The following is a 21,663-nucleotide window of genomic DNA, read 5'->3' as shown; positions in this document are numbered from 1 at the left end:
TCTAAGAACCAGAATATAATATTGTAAGATGAAAAAGTCAAAAACAGATGATGGCAGTGGTTCAGTGGGAAAAGCCGATCGTGTGGAGGAAGACTCCTGCAGAGGACAGTAGTTGCTCTAACCCGAACCCTAAAGGCCCAACTGTCACGACCGCCTGGACTCCGCTCCGCGTACTGGTGTCACGTAAAACACTACTCGGCGTGTATTTTTCACATCGACCCGCATTAAACGTGACACCGACATGTATGTCGCACTTGCCGCCTTCCTCTCAGCCGTCCTCTGTGCAGCGTTGACGGGTGAGCGGTGACTCCCAGAGTGGAGAAGGAGTGGGGCGCCCAACTAGATCATCAAAGTTTTCATGTTTCGTTCGGAAGTATTGAAAACTTTTTTCCACGTCAGTACCTCGCATGTCCTTCACCAACATGGCAGACTCCCCTTCCTTGTCTTTAATGGCCGTACATGCCACCGTCTCTTAATTTTATTGCTTTGCAAAGCCAGCAGGCTTCGTCGGTGCAGGATGCCATGACAGAAGAATGTAAACAACGCGCAAGGATTGTGGGAAATGTAGGATTTCACGGAAGTTTCACAGGAAACTTCTACGAGGCGGTGCGCTCCACTATGGAGGCTCTGATGACTGGGGTCGTTCCAGGGTCCGCTCTGCTCACAGTACGCTTGAGTATGTTCGGACCTTAGACCCTACACCAGCTGACAGCCTGGTCACACTCTCTATTTTCTGGGCCTTTTAAAGAGGAAATGCCTGATTTCATCATTAGAATCCAGACTATTCTACCCTGAACCGGGGCTATTTAGAAGAAAACAACACACCAACAGTATGTGGGAGAGAACTCTGATCTACAGCATTATAATATCAATGAACGACTGTAAAAACACCAAGGTTTGACTTTCTAAAGGCCTACTTTCCATGTCAGACTCAAACATTTTGACCGTTTTTTGTTCGTGTAAATTCACAACTTAATAAACTCCAAACTTCAGAATGTTTCCTAGAAAACTGACAGATCCTTTCGTTGCTCTATTCTTTAGACTGACCCTTTTTGACTAAACATTTGACCTCTGTCTCTTTGAATCCATGTTTTCAACACCATGGTGGAGAAAAGCTGTTAAAAAGTGGCGCTGCCAGCCTGCTCCACTCTGTAAACAGTGAAGTAGAGCAGTGGATGAAGTGAGGGAGAAAGAGTGCAGTGAAACACAAGTAGAAGAAGCTCCTCTGATCACCTGTTCTACTGGAGCTCAGTTTATCAGACTGTAGTCTCTGTTAACAGACTCCAAAAAGCTCTGCACGTTTAGAGGACACGTCTGCTCCTCATCCTCACTGCTCTGTCATCAACAACCACGTCTGTTCATGCTTCATTCATTCATTCAGTCAACGCCTGCAGCAGTCGTTGGTCATAGTTCTTTTGTGCTCCAGGATACCCCCCTGCTGATGTATCCTGTATTATTAGTCGTTACCAGTCCTGACTTATGTCCACCTCACAGATGAGTCCGCTCAGGGAGGACTCATCTATGAGGCTCCAGCAGCCTCACAGATGAGTCCGCTCAGGGAGGACTCATATATGAGGCTCCAGCAGCCTCATATATGAGTCCTCTGCTCCAGCAGAGAGGAAGAACCTGAACAGTTTGTGTAAACCTGGTGAACTTGAGTCCAGGATTCTCTCTTCCTGGTAGCCATGTGTTGGCTCCTAAGCAGCTAAATCTTCGCCATGTTTAAAAGCTAATCTCTAACTTTGTGTGACAGCTGTTTAGAGCCGGGCTGACGGAGTTTTAGAGCTAAATTTAAGGCTCTACCAGACCCAGAATTTTCTGAGTAGAATCTGATTTACCATGTTAACACACTGAGTGTTTACATGGGCTTAAATACCCCGGTATGAGCCTCATCCTAGTTTATATCATATTTAGAATTAGCTTTTACATGAACACTGAGAACCCGGGTTATCTGTCTCTGCATTCATGATAAATTCTGGTATCCTCTCTCTGATTATTGCATCCTGATGTTTATTTTTATAGAACAAACTCTGACGAGTCTAAATCTGAGAAAATGAAACCACTGCTGAATCAGAGCTGCATCTTTTGACCTTATGTTTGGTCACTTAGACATCATCAGACTTCCTGGATCAATAGAGCCAAGGACTCAGAGGACTCCATCCATCTTCTACACTGCTTGTCCCGTTGGGGGTCATGGTGAGGCTGGAGCCTATCCCAGTTGTCATAGGTACACCCTGGACAGGTCACCAGCCAATCACAGGGCCGACCTACAGAGACAAACTCACACCTACGGGCAATTTAGAGTCACCAGTTAACCGAACCAGCATGTTTTTGGCGGCGGGAGGAAGGTTTCTGAAATCCAGATATTAAACTCTAGTTTAAAACGTTTGATTTCAAAACAGAGACAAACGTCTATCTGTAAGGTCCTAACTCAAAGAAAGCTGTATTTCCACTGTCTGTGATGTTACTGTGAACACAGGATCTCAAAAACATGAGCGTACGTTTGAGCTGTGTAGGCTAGAGTCCTGGATTATAGTCTGGTTAGGGTTAGGATGAACCGGTCTGCTTTAATCTGCATGTTTACTGATCAGGAACCAGTCCCAGTGTCTGAACATGGAGAGACACTAGAGCAGCGGTGCTCAACATGTGGCTCCTTTATATCTTTATTTTAAATATTATTACCCCAGATAAACCTTAAAAAGGGAAAAAATTTTGCCCTTTTTCACATGTTTTTGCCACTTTTATTCCATTTAAGCTACCTTTTGCCATTACATACCACTTGTTTTCTGGGGTTTTTTGTCAATTTTTGCCACTTTTAGCTCAATTGAGCTACGATTTGCCATTAAATACCACTTGTTTCCTATTTTTTTGTTCATTTTTGACACTCTTCACTGCTTTTTACCCATTTTAGTTTCTTTTTGCTCATTTTTTCCCCTAATTTTTGCCACTTTTTGACCATTATTTGCCACCTGTAACTTGTGTTTTTGTCACTTCTCACTTATTTTTGCTACTTTCTGACCTTTTTTCCACTTTTCTCCCCATTTTCAACCCTTTTCATCTAGGTTTGCCACCTTTAACTTATTTTTATTGCTTCTTCAAGACATTTTTGCCACTTTTCACCACTCTGATTGTGGCTTTGGAAAGGTATTTTTCAACATTTTGGCTCTTTGGCTGAGCAGGGTTTGGTAACACTGCACTAGAGTAATCAATGAGAGCATGGAGGAGCTCAGTGTAGACATTATTGCACTGGTTGTTCTGCACATTTTGTGACTTTTAAGCTCTTTTATCAAGCCTCATTAGGGACTGGCTCTTGATTCTGGACCTAAACTTTGACATTGCAGCTCCTACAGCCATTTGAGCCTGGATATTCCAGTAGCTTCTAGACTGTTGGTGGCTGTTTTTCATCTTAATATCGCCCTGTGATTTATTTTTTGTGCGATTAAACAACGAAAAGCTCCTAAAGATTAACGAGTCCTGGGTCCATGTAGGGCTGTGAGGGTTGGAGGGGTCAGGAGGTCAGCAGCACTCGAGGGATTACAGCAGCCAAACACACAGAGAGAAACACTTCATCAATTTATGCTTCTGTAAATCTGACCCACGCTTTTAAGACCTACAAAAAAGCAACAATTTAGTTTAAAAAGCCATTTTCAGATTATTTTTCCCATAAATAAGCAAAATCAAGCAGTAATGGCAGAAAGAGTCAAAATAAAGACATAAAGACTACTTACAGGGTGAAATGTTAACTCAGTGAGATGTAGAAAAAAGTCTGAAAACTGTCAACATTGACTCTGAAGTCGTGATAAAACCCTCTTAAAGTAAAAAAAAGATGGAGTGCATACATGAGTTTGGTTTTGCAGCTCTTCAGGCATAGAGACGCGATCTCTGGTCGTGTTTGTGACTGAAGTCTGACACAGCTGCAGCTCGTCTGATTTGAGGGGAAGCTGTAAAAAGGTGAAACTCCCCCTCCCTCTCTCTAAGCTGGCTCCAGGCCTGATTCATTTCTTAGCTGTGCCCGTGTGTGTTTTTGAGTTGGTCTGACAGATACAAATAAAGTGAGATTTCACACACCACAGGTTGCCAACATATTCCCCAGACTTCATGGCAAGAGTGTCCAACAGAGTCCACCTGCTCTGAACCTGCAGGATATCTCAAGTCTTCCTTACAGAAGTCATTTTCATATGCAAACACTCAGATCTACATATGTAGAACGGGCTGGAGACACGCTCACGGAGCAGCAGATGATGAATTTCCCTGATAGACAGACTCATTTCACATCAGCATACTTCCTGGCCTGCTTTATTGGCTACAGCATTAAAGCCAGCGATCATCAGCTGACAGCCACACCAGCCCCCATAGTTCCCATCCAGCACCCAGACATGATCAGACTCTAAATATGAGAGTGTGTGATACAGGAGTTTACAGTCACATGACTCTGAGTCATAGGAATCAGTGGGAATGGAGAAAAGTCACCTCTCATCTGATTCATCACTTAGCTGAGGCCGCACCTGTTGGCACGAAGTTTGACCTTTAACCCATGTCCAACATGGACAGAGCGTGGTGTTTAAGATGACGTTTCTGTGAAAGTAGAGAGAGAGCTGCTGCTCTGAAAAACAAACACTCATTTAGATGACTTTAATGGATGAAAAAAAATAAAAATCACACCTGTTCTGGAAAAATATGATGGATAAAAGTTTTGGGGCCAGTGTAAAAACATGCAGCGATTCTTGAAAAACAGACTGAGTCCTGCAGAGCTTCTACTCCGTGTCTTGTCAGATGAAGAGTCTTGAAGAGGGTTGTACTGCGCTAAGAGGCTAGCTGCACCCTTTTACCAGCTTTTCCCCTTTATTTTGTCATAAGCATGTTTTTAATGCAGCATCCAGCCACACACCAAACACAAACAGATTCTTCACCTGCAAGAAAGTTGAAGAACAGCAAACATGAGCTTCCTGACTGAAGACCTGTTTCTACCAATCACAGTAAAGCATGCTCACATCAAACCTACTGATGGACAACATAGCAGCCACAGAACCATGGAGCTGAAATATCTCTTCACCTGTGGCTGGCTGCCAGGAACTAATCTCACTGTTAAAGGCTAACAATTAGAGAAAATACTTCTTACTTTCTTATCCCTCTGGTACCCCCTGTGCCAAAAATGCACGCTTAGTTGATATTTGTTTTAAAAACTTTGTCCTCTTTCACATTAATATCATCATGTTTTGTATTTTTTGTTCATTTTTGCACAACTTTCAAAATTCTGTCCCAGCCACCACAACCAGCCCAACATAAATAAAGTAAACCTTTTTTACAGCGTTAATATCCCTGCTGTGTAAAAGTCCCCACTGAAACCCATTCAAACCACTTCTTTTGATCCATACACCATTAAGGCATGAATCATGCATGTTCTGGTTTCTGGGCTTCATTTGAGAGTTGGGGCTTTACATTTGCACCTGGACCATTTTTTTACCCTGTGACATCACTTTTACCATATATGGGCGAGGGCAGGAAATACATGTTCTTCCACCAGATTTCAGTGTTCTACTGCCCTCTGCTCCCCTTCTCACTAACTCTCTGAGGGTTTGTTTGAGTGCAGATCAGTGTGTGAGTCTGTGAGTGTGTCTGTGCAATCATCAAAAAATAAGTTCTCTCATTTTCATGTAGTAACTTGCAAAAAAAAATCATTTTTTTTGTATTTTGCATCTAAAAATGCAGTGACATCATCAATGAAACATGGCATTTAAAGGGTTAAAAACATTAAAATGAATGATTATTTGACATTTATGGTTAGGACTGACCTTAAATGAGAAAATTATAATTCAATACCAGTAAAACCGTTCTGAAATGTATGATATTTATAACATGATTTAAAGGTGTGCATTTATGCACAGAAGGGTGAAAAAAGTGAGTATTTTAGAAAAACTGACCTCACAGAAAAACTAATAATGCATTTTAACCAATGATGCTGCTAATCAATGACATACACCAGGCTGCAGTCAGCCATAAATAAGTTATTCACTTTCAGTGTAGTATCTTGAAGAAAATGAATTTGTGTTTTTTTCATCAAAAAATGTTGTTTGTTTACATTACAAACACGGCAATTAAAGGGTTAAAAGATATGACAGTTATTGAGTATTTGGTATTTTTATTAATGGACAAGTAGATGAAACAAGGAAAAAATGAAACAATTAAAAATAAACTAATATAACTTTTTTATTTACAGTAATAACCCCCTGTGCATTTATGCACACCAGGAGGAAAATGAGGCAGCAGTTTGTAGGACACCAGAGGGTTAACTGTAGTTGATCAGTGTGGGTCAGTGTGTTTCCAGTTTACTCTGCATAATTTGCAGCTAAATTTCTGCTTTGTTTTTCACTGGACAACACCTGAAGTAGTCCTCACAGTTGGCTAGCATGCTGGGAGTTTTCTGTAATTTCCCCAAACCTGACCTCACCTTCCCCCTCCCAAAACAGTTGGTAGAAATACTGACAGTCAATGAGACATATGCAAGCATATTACCAACCATCTCCTGTGTTTCAGTCATACCTGACTAAGGATTCTGCTGTGTTAAATCTGATCTCTCTGTCCTCCCCTCAGATGGTGTCCTGGACCTCTCCACCAAGAAGAACCACAGCGCAGGCAGCCTGAAACCCGGCTTCCCCCCTACGCCTGCGGTCAAAGGGTAAGACAACAGGATTAGTGGAGCTGGCCTCTGTTAGCAGAGCGGAGCAGTCATGTGCCTAAAACAACAATGGAGGGGTTAAAACAGTCGCTGCTATTGTGTTTGTGCACTGAGAGCACTTACCACTGCAACATGAAAGATGGAGTACAGATTCAGCTCATGGGGACGATGTTTGAGGCTGATTAACACTTTTAAATCTGAAACCTCGGCAAAAACAGATACACTACACTGCCAAAAGTATTTGCTCACCTGCCTTGACTCACATATGAACTTCAGTGACATCCCATTCTTAATCCAGAGGGTTTAATCTGACGTGGGTCCACCCTTTGCAGCTATAACAGCTTCAATTCTTCTGGGAAGGCTTTCCACAAGGTTTAGGAGTGTGTTTAAGGGAATTTTTGACCATTCTTCCAGAAGCACATTTGTGAGGTCACACACTGATGTTGGACTAGAAGGCCTGGCTCTCAGTCTCCGCTCTAATTCATCCCAAAGGTGTTCTATGGGGTTGAGGTCAGGACTCTGTGCAGGCCAGTCCAGTTGATCCACACCAAACTCTCTCCTCCATGTCTTTATGGACCTTGCTTTGTGCACTGGTGCACAGTCATGTTGGAACAGGAAGGGGCCATCCCCAAACTGTTCCCACAAAGTTGGGAGCATGGAATTGTCCAGAATCTCTTGGTATGCTGAAGCATTCAGAGTTCCTTTGACTGGAACTAAGGGGCCAAGCCCAGCTCCTGAAGAACAAGCCCACACCATAATCCCCCCTCCACCAAACTTTACACTTGGCACAATGCAGTCAGACAAGTACCGTTCTCTTGGCAACCACCAAACCCAGACTGGTCCATCAGATTGCCAGATGGAGAAGCGTGATTGGTCACTCCAGAGAAGGCGTCTCCACTGCTCTAGAGTCCAGTGGCGGCGTGCTTTACACCACTGCATCCCACGCTTTGCATTGCACTTGGTGATGTATGGCTTGGATGCAGCTGTTACCATGGAAACCCATTCATGAAGCTCTCTACCACTGTTCTTGAGCTAATCTGAAGGCCACATGAAGTTTGGAGGTCTGTAGCCATTGACTCTGCAAAAAGTTGGCGACCTCTGTGCACTATGACCTCAGCGTCCTCTGACCCCGCTCCATCATTTTACGTGGCCTACCACTTGGTGGCTGAGTTGCTGTGGTTCCCAATGGCTTCCACTTTGTTCTAATACCACTGACAGCTGACTGTGGAATATTTAGGAGCCAGGAAATTTCACCACTGGACTTGTTGCACAGGTGGCATCCTATCACAGTACCACGCTGGAATTCACTGAGCTCCTGAGAGCGAGCCATTCTTTCACTAATGTTTGTAGAAACAGTCTGCATGCCTAGGTGATGATTTTATACACCTGTGGACATGGAAGTGACTGGAACACCTGATTTATGTTATTTGGATGGGTGAGTGAATACTTTTGGCAATTGATGTGTCTTTGTCGGTATCCTCTAATTAAATTCTGTTTGCCATGTGAGACTGAAGTAACAGAAGCTTTTAGAGGTCAGCTTTTAGAGAGTTTTCACAAAATAACTCTGTTTACCCACGGTCACTGAATGCATCACAGCTATGACATCAGTTTTCAGCAGAACCACACTTCAGCTCAGTGAAGACTTTCAATCAAATGTGGTGAAGAGCAGAGAGCTTGACGAAGCAGCAGAAACATTTTCATAAAAGATTGATGAAGTGGAGACGAGTGAACGGGTGGATGTGAAGGAGCGGCACAGGGCCGGGCAAACCACCAAACACAAGGATGGTTTAGAAACATCACATCCACCTCTGCTCACGGGTTTAGGACAAGCTATGTGGATCTGATTCAGAGCGGAGAGACACAAAAACATGACGAATGGTTTTGGTTTTGCTTATCCCAAAAAGACGCTTCTTTGTCTCTTAATATGGATTTCATGTAGGGCTGGGCATTTAATCCAAAATTAGATCAAACAGCAACATGGCCTGCTGTATAATAAGATGTAATATTTCTTAAAGCTGAAAGCTGTGTCAAAGGAGATCTTAGCATTACAGATCATGCAACCGTCCACAGGCAATTTTTAGAATAGTCTACAACAATCCTACTTTTTTGAACATTTTTCTTATTAAATATGAGAATGACATAATTATAACTCCCTTCAGTGCATCAATTTCTATCCAATTAGCAATCTGAGTCAAAATCATCACAATTAGATACTTTTTAAAATTCTTCAGCTCTAGTTTTATCTAATATTGTGATGGTTATAATATAGGATGATGCATGTGTTGTGTTTGTTGGTTAATAAAGATTATTCACTGCCTGGCCAAAAAAAAAGTGGCCACCAAAAAAAGGTCACTCACTCTAATATTTGGTTGGACCGCCTTTAGCTGTGATTACAGCACGCATTCGCTGTGGCGTTGTTTCGATAAGCTTCTGCAGTGTCACAGATTTCTTTCCATCCAGTGTTGCATTAATTTTAATATTGATGATGGGAGAGTCTGACCACTGCACAAAGCCTTCTCCAGCACATCCCAAAGATTCTCAGTGGGGTTAAGGTCTGGACTCTGTGGTGGCCAATCCATGTGTGAAAATGATGTCTCATGCTCCCTGAACCACTCTTTCACAGTCTGAGCCCGATGAATCCTGGCGTTGTCATCCTGGAATATGCCCGTGCCATTAGGGAAGAAAAATCCGTTGATGGAATAACCTGGTCATTCAGTATATCCAGGTAGTCAGCTGACCTCATTCTTTGGGCTCATAATGTTGCTGAACCTAGACCTGACCAACTGCAGCAACCCCAGATCATAGCCCCGCCCCCACAGGCTTGTACAGTAGGTACTAGGCATGATGGGAGCATCACTTCACCTGCCTCTCTTCTTACCCTGATGCTCCATCACTCTGGAACAGGGTCAATCTGGACTCATCAGACCACATGACCTTCTTCCATTCCTCCAGAGTCCAGTCTTTATGCTCCCTAGCAAACTGAAGCCTTTTTTCATGCCAGTGATTTGACCCTCCTTAAACAGACCAACATCGTTTCCACAAACACAGGATGTGTCTTTTGACATGGTTGTTTAAGAAATGAGAAGTTCCTCATTGCATCAGCTGGGGTTAAATAACTTGTTGCCAGCTGAAAGATAATCGCCCATGCAGTAATTATCCAATAGGAGGCTGGTACCTGTTTGCTTAGTTCAATCCAGGTGGCCACTTTTTTTTTGGCCAGGCAGTGTGTAAAGAACTTAAGAAATAATTATCGCAACTGCAATACTGGGGGAAAAAAATTGCAATTAGATTATTTTTCCAGATGGTTCAGCCCTAGTTTGATGTGGATGAAATCTGCTCCTTCTCCCAGACTGCAGACGTGCTAAACCTTAATGAAATAGTTACCTCCAGATAGAACTGTCAGTTAGACAGCGCTGTGATTTAAATACAGTCTCATTATGTTTTTTTCAGGTCAGTAATTTAAACTTAGGGCTGTTCCTATTGATTATTTTACTATTGATTCATCTGTTGATTATTTCCTCGATTACTCGACTAATCGAATGATTATTTTTGGGTTAATAGGCTGGCTTTTTTTAAATGTAATTAATGTGGCTACAAACTTTCCAAATAACTCCCAAAAGCTTGTCCCTTATATTTATATTTGAAATTCTTTTCCTTAACAAAAAAATGCACAACATTCATGCAAAACTCTGAATGTGTGGACGGCCCGGCAGATATCTGAGGCTTGGAGGGATTTGGGCTCCCACGAAAAGAAAAATCCTCCAAGGTGCCTTTTACACATCCTGCAAATAGAAATAAATTTAACAGTCACGATTTCTAAATAAGCATCATTTCTTTATCCCAAAAATACGGACATAAACAAAATAAACAGATACAATAAGTGATATATGTAGCCTTTATGTAACTTACATATAATATAAAACCTTTCCTTAGATTTCCTTCAAGATAAATAAAATATTTTCTAATCAGATATCAGGTTTTACCTTAAAGAATGACTTGATATTTATATTTTTTTAAACACTGGGTTTTTTTAATCACTTGAGTCAATGACACCCACATGTGGCTCTTTTATGTCTTATTTTGAAATATTATTCCCCCACAAAACATTAAAAAGGAAAACTTTGACCTCAGAAATTATCAATTGCAAATCACATTAGTTTGTTTCTGAGCTTATACACTAGGATTTAACCGTCACAATCATTTATCAACCTTTATTTTTTGTCTGTATATTTCCATTGCCCTTATTTGTCTTTTTTTTTTTTTTTTGCTGCTTTTATTCCATTTCTGTTGTTTTTATTCCATTTTTGCCACCATAAAAAAGCTTTTTGCTTTTTTTTTGTTTTTGCCACTTTTTGCCCATTTAAAAGACTTTTGCCCTTAAAAGTCACCTTTTCCATTTTGCCCATTTTTTGCCTACATTGCTGCTAATTGCCCATTTTAGTCACTTTTCACTTATTTTTCTCCACGTTTTTGCAAATATTTGACCATTTTTGCCACCTGTAACTTATTTTTATGGCCACTTTTACCCATTTTTGGCACTTTTCACCTCTTAGATTTTGTATCTTAAGGTATGTTTCAACTATTTAGCTCTTTAAGCAGGGCTGAATAACTGACTTAGGTTATATTTAAACATCAGTGTAAATGAAGGATTTACTGATTGTAATGACTCTCAAAGACTAAAATAACATTTAGAGACTTCATTTCTTAAACACGTCTGACAGAGTAAAGAGCAAATGTAAGACAACAATGAGAGGACACCGTGGTGTTAGGTTGGTGTGGCATGGATAAATTCAATAATCACCAGGAAAACAACACATTGATTTTGGTTAGAAATCTTTAAAAACATCATGTCAGTCAGCGATGACAAGTAAAAACCTACTTAATGTGCCGTTTTGCTCCCGCTGCGGTCCTGTGAGCTCGCCCCTGGGTGCATTCTCTTGAGGTGTTTGAGCGTAGCGGCAGTGCTACCGTGGTGCTACGCTTCATCTCTGTCAAGCTTACAGAGCGCCATGTTGTCAGGGTTGCGTTTCAAGTGTTTCCAAACTTTAGAAAGAAGTCAGTGAGGATTCTCCACTCAGCAAGCTCGTCTTTGGCAGAGCGAACTCTCTGATGGGGCGCCGCCATCTTTCTACTTGCAACGACTCAAAGCACGGGATGTTAGTCGACGTGTTTATGCCATCAATGACATCAATATGTCGCCCCAGCTCTATTTAAAATTAAGTCATGATAAAATCATGGTTTTATAAGGTCCTGCCTTAAAAAGAGAAAATCCTAATTTATCCATATCACCAACCCTTGACTGAGCGAAATCAGGAGAAATTTAAGCACAGATTTACACATTTAATGCTCTAAACCTGAAGGAATGGACTCGTGGGTAAAGGAAGGAATTATTCCGTTTTATATTCAGTTGTGAGTTCGTTATCGCTCCAGTTAAATGCCGATCATCCGTGAGCAGAGGAGCCTGCCGGTGTTGAAGCATCGACTCTCAGAGAATCGACTTTGTGGGAGCGGTGAAGTAAAGCCGTGGCCTCGCTCCGTCTCCCTACATTTTGGGGGCGCACTCTTCGATCCCTCCATAATAGAAAGTCCTACCAACGCCTCCCACCTCTCATATCAGACTTATCAGCTTCCCTCACCTGATCAATACTAGAGCTGAGACCCATCCTGTGGCGATGCTGCACATGCTCAGGTATTTTTAATTCTGACCCCTCCTACATCCAACCCCCCCAACCCCTGCGTGAAAGTTCAACGGCTCTGAGTGTCCCAGGCTTTAACTGTTCTTCTTCACTCCTCTGTGTCGGTGCTTTTATTGATGATCTGCAGCTTTATTGATGAACATGTACTCTGCCTTGAAGTCATGTTTGAATCAGTACCTATCACACTCGCTCATCAAGAGGGGAAACACAATCCACACTATCGCGGTTGCCTTTTTCAGAGAGACTTTTGATCTGAGGGTCAAAGATGGATTAGCAAAGGTTCGATACAGCGAGCGGCCCCAAACGCAGGATTGTGGTGAGGCTGCGTCTGTGGAGGATGAAAACCTGCAGCCTCCACGTGGGCAGCGTTTCTCAGAAGGAGCCGTGAAAACACCTCCAAATGCTTCCGCTTAACAGTTCTGATTTCAAACACAGGAGAGGGTCCTCATCACGTTTAGATGCAAACTAACAATCATGACAGTTCTGCACTGCTGATGCTACCGCAGAGTAGACTGCAGCATTTTTACATTTACAACATTCTGCAGGAAGTTGAGCAGTGAAAGGTCACCGACCAGATCATTTAGGAATGCCTGGAGGGAATTATAGACACAAATGTCAGGATGAACTGATCAGATTTACGCCTGCAAAGGTCAAGGTCACTCTGACCCAAAAAAGTCTATCCTTTTTTCAGTTACGCCTTCAGGAAAGTCTGTTAAATCTAGTTTAATGTACTTCTTTATCCTTGTCTACTTTAGGTCAGTGGTTTTCAGAGTGTGAGGCGGGCCTCCCCTGGGGGGCGCCGCAGAGCTTCAGGGGAGGCACAGAACCATAAACTAGAAAAAAGGTGATTTGCTTTGCTAACCTCTGCTGTGCACGGAGCAAAATGGATAAACCTGTAGTTACTATGGGGACTATGCTATAGAGCAGCGTTACTCAACCAAAGAGCCAAATGATTGAAAATACCTCTGCAAGAGCAACAATATAAAAAAAAGAGGCAAAAACAGCTGGAAGTAGCAATAAAAACAGGATAAAGATGGCAAAATGGTCAAAAAGCAGCAAAAATGGGTGAAAATGGGCGAAAAAGGGGAGAAAATGTGGAAAAATGGTCAGAAAGTAGCAGAAATGGGTGAGAAGTGACAAAAAAAGTGTGTGGAAAGTGACTGAAATGGGCAAAAAGCAGTCAAGAGTGGCAAAAATGGGCAAAAAAAGAGGAAACAAGTGGTATGTAATGGCAAAGGGAAGTTTAAATGGGCAAAAAGTGGCAAAAAAGGTAAAAAAAAAAAAAAAAGGAAAAAATTTGGATAAAAGTGGCAAAAATTGGGGAAAAAGTGACAAAAAAAGTGAAAAAGGAAACAAGTGGTATAAAATGGCAATGGGCAGCTTAAATGGATAAAAGTGGCAAAAACTAAACAAAAAAAGGCAAAAAATAGGATAAAAGTGGCAAAAATTGGGAAAAAGTGGCAACAAGTTGTTGGAAAAATGAGCAAAAAATTTGGGAATAAAAGGATATTTAATGATGAAAGGTAGCTTAAATGGGCAAAATGGGATATAAGTGGAAAAAAATGGGGAAAAGGAGGCAAAAAGAAGTTGTAAAATGGCCAAAAAATATGAAAAAGGGGTATTTAACGGCATTATAACTGAATTAGAGGGAAAGGCAGATGTTTAAGGACATTTGCAAACCAAAATATATTAATGTTAAAATGTTTAAAGATTAGACAGAAATGTTTGAAATGTTGTTGTTGAATTTTTTTTCAATTTGAATCATTTTTGTGGGTGGGGGTCCACCAAATGGATCAGTTCTTCTTAGGGGGGCCTCACTCTCACACACTTTGAAATCCCCTGCTTTAGGTCAGTCTCAGCGGGCTCTGGCAGGTTTGTGGGTTCTGCTGCAGACTAAAGAGAATCAAGGATGTTTTTCTGTTGTTTCCATTATTCAGTGATTAATGATCCTTCCAAATATCTTACAAAACAACATTCAAAAAAGCGACATTCTGATGTCTTTTCTCTCTGGCAATTTAGAAAAACACGGGAAGTCATTCCCAGTGGATGCAGTGAGTGTGACAGTCATCTATTTTCTACGCTGCCTACCCCGCTGGGAGTCACAGAGGGCTGGAGCCTATCGCGGCTGTCATTGGGTGTGACGATCAGCTAGTAGTTGTTCATTTGCACCAACTGCCGTTACTTATATTTAGTGGTGTGGCTGCTCTGGGATCCCTCTGCTCATCCACAAGCCTACATGGAAGCAGCAAACAGGAACAGCACACGCTCATGCCTGCAAGGACAGCCTGAGGGAGAGGAGCAGCAAAAACCCAGAGCAGAGCAGAGCAGAGCAGAGCAGGCATCAACCAGAACAGAATGACACTGATTCAGTCAGAAGCAGGATAAAGGGGTAGCTGGGGTGGAGGAGGGAAATGTGGTTTAAAGATGGAGCAGTCAAGCTTGGCCAGGCTAGAGTTGGTTAAATATGACAGCGTGAATGCAGAGTGGCAAATCAGCTGGTCGTCAGCTGATGAGGGCTTGCAGGAGATCAGCTGATCTGAATTTTATGGCAGCGCTTTACTCCGTGGCTAGTCGGATCTAACGCTTTACTCTCAGTTTTTCCAATCACATTCCAAGGTCGTATTGAGGTCCTGCCTTTTGCTAAAACTTTCCATGGCAGGTGAAGGTGAAATATATTAGGGATGCACAATACTGGGATTTTGCCAATATCTGATACGCTGATATTTACAGATTAATTTTAGCCGATATTGATACCGATATTTAAATATGCTTTTCAGACAAGATATTTCAGTCCTTTGAACACACTTTAAAGTTTGAGGATGATCAAAGAAACAAACTTTAGTCCTTAAATAACACTTTAAAATGTATAAAAATGAGTATAAATAAATAAAAAGACCTTAACTGACACAGGTCTGCTGGTTCAGACTAAAACTCCACTAACTTATCCGTATAAATGGACAAAATTTACAGTTGATGCGTGCTGAAATGCACAGGAAAAACACCGGATGTAAGTATCAACCAAAATTTTGATATCTTCTGATACCGATACCAGAACGATAATATCGTACATCTCTAAAATATACCAATGCGGTAGATATATTAACCAGTTTATCTGGAGTGTCAGGTTAAAATGCTGTAGAAATTACAGTCAGACGGTATTTTCTGAGCATCAGTCTGAGCTGATCTGATGTTACTAATCATACTGATGTTCCATTAAGTGAGTTCTGATCTCAGGTTTTACATGTTAGTAACAGCTCTGTTTATCATGTTTGTAGTTTACATCCCACACATCTGCCTGAGCTCTCTCTGGCGCCCTCTAGTGGTCCTCTCTGTACCATGTGTTGTGTACAGTGGAATATATTTACAAGAGTGCTCTAAATGCAAGAGAAAAAAGCCAGTATACCTTCCCCCTAAGATCTTTCCTACTTCATGGCCAAAAGAAAAATTCAACAGAGCACCTTCAGCCCCTCAGGGTAGGGCTGTGTCTACGCCTTAGGGTCCAAAGGCCCCAGAGGCGCCCGGCCTTATAGAGAGTCTCTGATGATCAGGTCATGAAATATTAAGTACAGGAGGAGGCAGAGCGAGTAGATCCTCCCCCAATTTCAGTTCCTGTTCTGACATCAAACAGCACAATAACACATTTTCCCCTCGTGCCAGGGATCCCACTTGCTCCTTCCTTTTCTATTCATAGCTTCCACTGTTTTTATTCATGTTTGGTTCACAGATAATACACTACATAGTGAATCTGACCAACATTATGTCTCAGAGTAGAATCCATCCTCTTCCTTGGTATTGTCACAAATGTCTGCTGGTACCGACTCCTCAGATCCGCCGTTACTGTCTGGAGCAGCCTCCCTGATGACTGTATGCTTACTGTAACAGAACGCTCTATTAGTGTAGACTCCAAAGCCTCTCATTAACCCTGTATTGTTTTCAACGAGCCCTAGACCGCCCACTGTGGTAATCTGTCTTTAAGCCCCTGCTGAGGACTCCCCACATCGCACAGTCAGTGGCCCTACCAGAACATACACGCCTTTCACTGCAGAGAGATACGCCGTCTCCTTCAAGTTTCTTCTCCCCCATGCCAGCCGCTTACTTGACAAGCTATTTCCTCTTATTATGAGCCTAAGGGAGCAGTTTTTAAAGAGCTTTTCTGCTGTTGCTATAGTTACTTAGTAGGAACAGTTGCTGCGTTTGTGTGAGTGGAGGCTCTTTGCATTGGAGCATATGTTTACACAGCAGATGGTTTTCAGAAATTTTAAGCATTGAAATGAGAAGGGCCTGCAGACGAGACAGTGCTATAATGTGATTTCAGCTCAGTTCAAGCTTATTCCATGGACCTGGTTTAAATGGGTGCTGTTTGGGGAGGGCAGAAGCTCTTAAAAGAGCTTGAAACGAGCCACATTCACTGAAGGACAACCAAAACAACAAAACAATCGCTGTAGTTGACATCACATAGGAGGGATGGGCAGCCACTGTAATGTCAGTCCACAACCCTTCACCATCAGTGGAGTCAGTCGGTAAATTAAGCTCTCACTGAAGCCAGTCAGGAGATTTCAGTCTGGTTCTTTGCTCTTCTTTGATAAAGAAATGTCCAGTTCTGATCAGACAGCTGATGTAGCTGCATCCACGCTACACTTTATAAACTACCGCCATCGCTGGCTTGCAGTCACCAGGCAAAAACTCGCCTGTTCCTACCGCCTCTTTCTCCTCAAATGACGCCGATTGGTCTGGTCATTCTCTGACCAGGAACAAGCGCGTCAGCTGGAAGCTTTGCTTGATGCCTCCATCTGGAGGTTTTTCAGGCACGCCGGCTGGGAGTGGACCTCAGGGAAGACCCAGAATGCACTGGAGGGATTATATATCCTGTCTGATCTGGGAACGCCTTTGGATCCCTCAGCAGGAGGTGAAAGAGTCGCTGGAGAAAAAGATGTCTGGGTTGACTTGGTCAACCTGCGACCCGGACCTGGATAAGCGAGGATGGATGGATGGATTATGTCTACCTGTCTACTTTTTTCATGCTAGTCCCTCCCTGAAAGTGGAATGGGGTCTGGCTGCAGACAGCTGCTCTCAGGCGCCCCTTCTTACAGACCACCATTGTGAGACACAGAATGGGAGTGATGTCAGTACGACATATTTGCCTTTTCAGAAGTAGTTTCTTGAACAGTAGTTTTTACTTCGTTAGCTTAAAAAGACAGGAAAATGAAGACGCCAACAACCATCAGCAGGAGAAACTCCCTGGATTTATTTTGACAAACCAACCAGGACCACAGAGTAGCCACGGCAGGATGTGCCCCCAACCTTTGGCCCGGTGCTCTTTCATATTCCAGTTTACAACACTCGTTTCATGCCTACAGTTCAGGTTACACACAGATTTTAAAGTATGTCATTAAAAACCTGTTCTCCATCTTAACCCTCCTGGGCCAGAAACCCTCAGATCAAAGATCCTTTTGTTTACCTCGCTTGATTGCCCCCGAAACTTCCCCAAGGGGGGAACACCTGGTCAGACTTTGTTTTCATTACTCTTGAGCAGGGTCCAAAACTAACACTCGACAATTATGGGTAGATTTTGTCTCTGGCTGCTACATTTTTAAGACCATTCGCCACTCTGGTGAGGGTTTTTTTTTTTTTTTTGTAACCAGCGAAAAACACATTTTGCTTTTACTGGAGAACGATGCTGGCATCGGCTGGTTTTGGCAGAGTAATGTGTATTTTAGGCCGAGATGATCTTTGGTCACGTACGTGCGTCAGTCATGACGTCACTGACAGCGCCGAGGTGGATGGCTGGTTGTTCCTGTAGCCGTACCTCCTTGCAGTGTTGCTGACTTAGCGACTTTGTCGCTATATTTAGCGAGTTTTCAGAACCCTCTAGCGACTCTTATTCAATAAAGCGACTAGTGACAAATCCAGCGACTTTGTCTGGTGTTACTGGAGACTTTTGAAGACTCTGACATGAAAGCACGTATCGTTGTAGCGCCTCTCAGTGAGCAGCGGGCGCTGCCGTGGGCCCCTCCCCGCCCCAAAGCACGGACAGACATCCCACTCCTCGCGCAGCAGTCCCCCTCAGCTGCAGTCAGACCAGGAGATGCTCACGCCTCCATGTCCAGACTACAGATTATCCGCGCTGTGAAGGCGCCTTGACAGTTTTTCCTGTTGTCTCTTTTTGGTCCATTTAGATTGTTAATGACGACTGTATACAAAAAAATAATAATAAAAAAATGATTTGTTGTAGGCTGTTAAGTGGACCATAAGGTTTAAAACTAAACCAAATGTAAGAAAACTAAACTTCTAAGAAAAATTGAATAATAAATAAAATAAAATTGAAAGTAACTCTGCCAGAGTTTCTCTTGAGTCATTTTGCCGACCCAGATAAAGGAGGGTTGGAACTGTGATGTTATAAAAACAAGAACTGACAGAAGTTCATTTGTGGTTCTAAACATAATAAGGCTCTTTTTACTCACTTTCTGTCTCTTTTAGCATACATTATTACTAGTATTTGTGCATACTATAAAAATATTGATTGAGAATCGCATACAAGACCCAAATGACATGATAAATAATACTGATAGCAAATTACAACACTTAAAAGCAATTTTTATTTGGTTGGCTGGTAAAATAACTGCCTGAGATACCAGCCAGGCTGGCTGGTAAGTAACAAAGTTAGTTTTGGACCCTGCTCTCTACACGGCAGCACTTGCGTCCAATTGGACCTGAAGCACTTGATGGCACTTACTGATGTTGTTTCTTCTTGTCTAGATCATTGCTTGTGTTGTTCTTGCTCTCAAATGTACGTCGCTTTGGAGAAAAGCGTCTGCTAAATGACATTGTAACATTGCTCTCGAGATAAGGCGAAGGTTTAGGTCGGCTAAATACAAGCTCACAAGGGTAAGACACAATTCCCCATTACACTGTTAGTGTGTTTTCATGGTAGACAAACTTTTCCTGTAGCCACACCGTTTTTGCGCTAAACTAAAATTTTGAAATCAGCTTTTCCAGGAAAGGTTAACCTTTGGTGTTAAAGGCTTGAAATCTGTACAAATATGATCGATTTTACTGTCATTTAGGCCGTTCTTAACCCACTCTGCCCAAACCCTAACCCAACTGGAAGAGTAATCAGGTGTTATTCTGAGAGTTTTTGTATGTGTTTCTCCATCCTGACGGTGGTGGTCTGCAGAGGCAGGTATCTGACAGTGGTGGTCTGTAGAGGCAGGTATCTGACAGTGGGGGTCTGACAGTGGTGGTCTGCAGAGGCAGGTATCTGACAGTGGGGGTCTGCAGAGGCAGGTATCTGACAGTGGTGGTCTGCAGAGGCAGGTATCTGACAGTGGTGGTCTGCAGCTGGACTGTCTTGGGAAATTGCAGTGTCACTTTGCATTTAACAAATTCATGCAGCATTGCACAGTAAAAACACTAGGGCACTGAGATGGGGCATTTTGGCTCTCTTACGTACAGGACACTTTTGCTTTAGAAGATAACCTCAGTGGAGTTGTGTTCTCTGTTCTAGAAAGTACTGCCTTGAAGAACAAAACGTGGCTTGACCTACGTTCTGGTTCAAGGACTCCTTGTGAGACCCCAGACGCTGGTTCTAAATCCTGTTTTCTTTCTCTCCTACCAGACGTTCCTCCAAAGTGGAGCACAATCTAGCTGAGGTGGATGAGGACGATGGCCTGCTGCAGAGAAGCTTGCATGATGGACTGAGGGAGAACTTCGTCCACTCCAACTCCTTCAAGCCTCCGTTGGCCCGCTCCCTTCGTATCAAGGAAGAGCTGCTCAGCCAGAAGCACCGCCTGCTGAGCCAGCCTGCTGCTCTCTCATTGGCTAACCTAGAGTCAGCCGGCTTGCTCAATCACGGCCAGTCCCACTCCTTGCTTGGCCAGAAGGGTTCTTCCTCTTTCTGGGGGAGCAAGGCCCACCTGGAAAGCCTGTTGAAACTGAAGCAGGCCAGTGGAGCTCTAAGCGGCGCACTCAGTGACCTCAAAGACCTGCCTACATTCCTGGAGAATCACCACCACGGAGCCTTCTCTTACAAGAGTTCCCTCCATCATCATCATCACAATCAGGTCTCCAAGGCCCACCACATCGAGGGGAAGAGAGACCAGGGCCACTCACCTCCTGTTGACCTCAAGATCCCCCAGGTCCGGGGTATGGATCTGTCCTGGGACTCCCCTGCCTCTGAGCTGTACGGCTACGGCTCCATGGGGGTCGGAGGTGGCTGCCATGGGGAGAATACTCTTAGCCGGAAGCTGAGAGCCATCCTGCCCAAGCAAAACCGCCGTGGAGGAAGCCTTGGAAGCCTGCTGGACGGGGCGGCTGACTACTGGAGCTCTGATTTGGACCACTCCGGTTCTGGGCCGGCGTACTCCACCTCCGACGTGGAAGGCGACCCGAACTCAAAGCAACCGAGGAAGAAACGGGGCCGCTATCGCCAGTACAACAGCGAGATCCTGGAGGAGGCCATAGCGGTGGTGATGAGCGGGAAGATGAGCGTGTCCAAGGCCCAGAACATGTACGGGATCCCGCACAGCACCCTGGAGTACAAGGTCAAGGAGCGCATGGGAACCCTGAAGAACCCCCCAAAGAAGAAGCTCAAGCTGATGATGAAGATGGAGGCAGGAGCCCAGGATTATCCGGCCGAGTCGGAGAACACGCCCACCGCAACCCCACGAGACGACGGCCAGCCTCTGGCTGCTGCTGAGCTCAAGGACCATGTAAAAGAAGAGATTGAAGACAATTTCAAACCAATCGACTAAACGACTTACACATGTAAACCTCAGTCTAAGGACTAAAGTAATTTGAAAACGGATGGGGCTTTATTTGTGCCAATTTCCTTTGCAGTATCTGGGTGAGCACAAACGCAGGGATAATATAAGGAGGATTCTTAAACAAACTGGAGATAACTAATCGGATGGTTTTAACGGGCGTCGCTTTAGCTACGCTGTAAAAGCATTTGTTTGGCCTTTGAGTCCAGGGGCTCAACAAATGCAGCTAAAGACATTAGTAAATGACAAATGATGAAATTTCCATTAGCATGCTGATAATCCCCCGCCCAAAAAACCAACCCCCCTCTTTTCTGAACTCCACACACTGAACCAGTGCTGCTTGTAAATGCAGTTGGACCATTCCAATTAGGGGAAACATGAGGGGAAGGTTTCAAATTAATTCCTTGAAAAAAAACTGACAAATTTGTCCCTTTACTGCTCCCCTTCTCCTGTGGAGTACTAGCTGAAAATTGGTAAGTGAATTGTCTATTACTCTTGAATCATACCATTGATATTGTCACCAGGGTTCTGA

General features: G+C 43.2%; 1 protein-coding gene across 1 annotated transcript in view; it reads left to right on the top strand.

The window, feature by feature from the left end:
- lcor (ligand dependent nuclear receptor corepressor) overlaps positions 1 to 21,122 on the top strand; it is a 157,139-nt gene extending 136,017 nt beyond the window's left edge. The window contains exons 8-9 of the mRNA XM_041784163.1: positions 6,592 to 6,676; positions 19,988 to 21,122. Coding sequence (XP_041640097.1) covers positions 6,592 to 6,676; positions 19,988 to 21,122 — 1,220 coding nt within the window. The remainder of the gene's footprint in view (positions 1 to 6,591; positions 6,677 to 19,987) is intronic.
- The last annotated feature ends 541 nt before the right edge of the window (positions 21,123 to 21,663 follow it).

The sequence above is a fragment of the Cheilinus undulatus genome, linkage group 4, assembly GCF_018320785.1.
Source record: "Cheilinus undulatus linkage group 4, ASM1832078v1, whole genome shotgun sequence".
NCBI classification, from domain to species: Eukaryota; Metazoa; Chordata; class Actinopteri; order Labriformes; family Labridae; genus Cheilinus; species Cheilinus undulatus.
The sequence above is the reverse complement of the archived record's forward strand: the minus strand, read 5'-3'. Positions and strand labels throughout refer to the sequence as shown.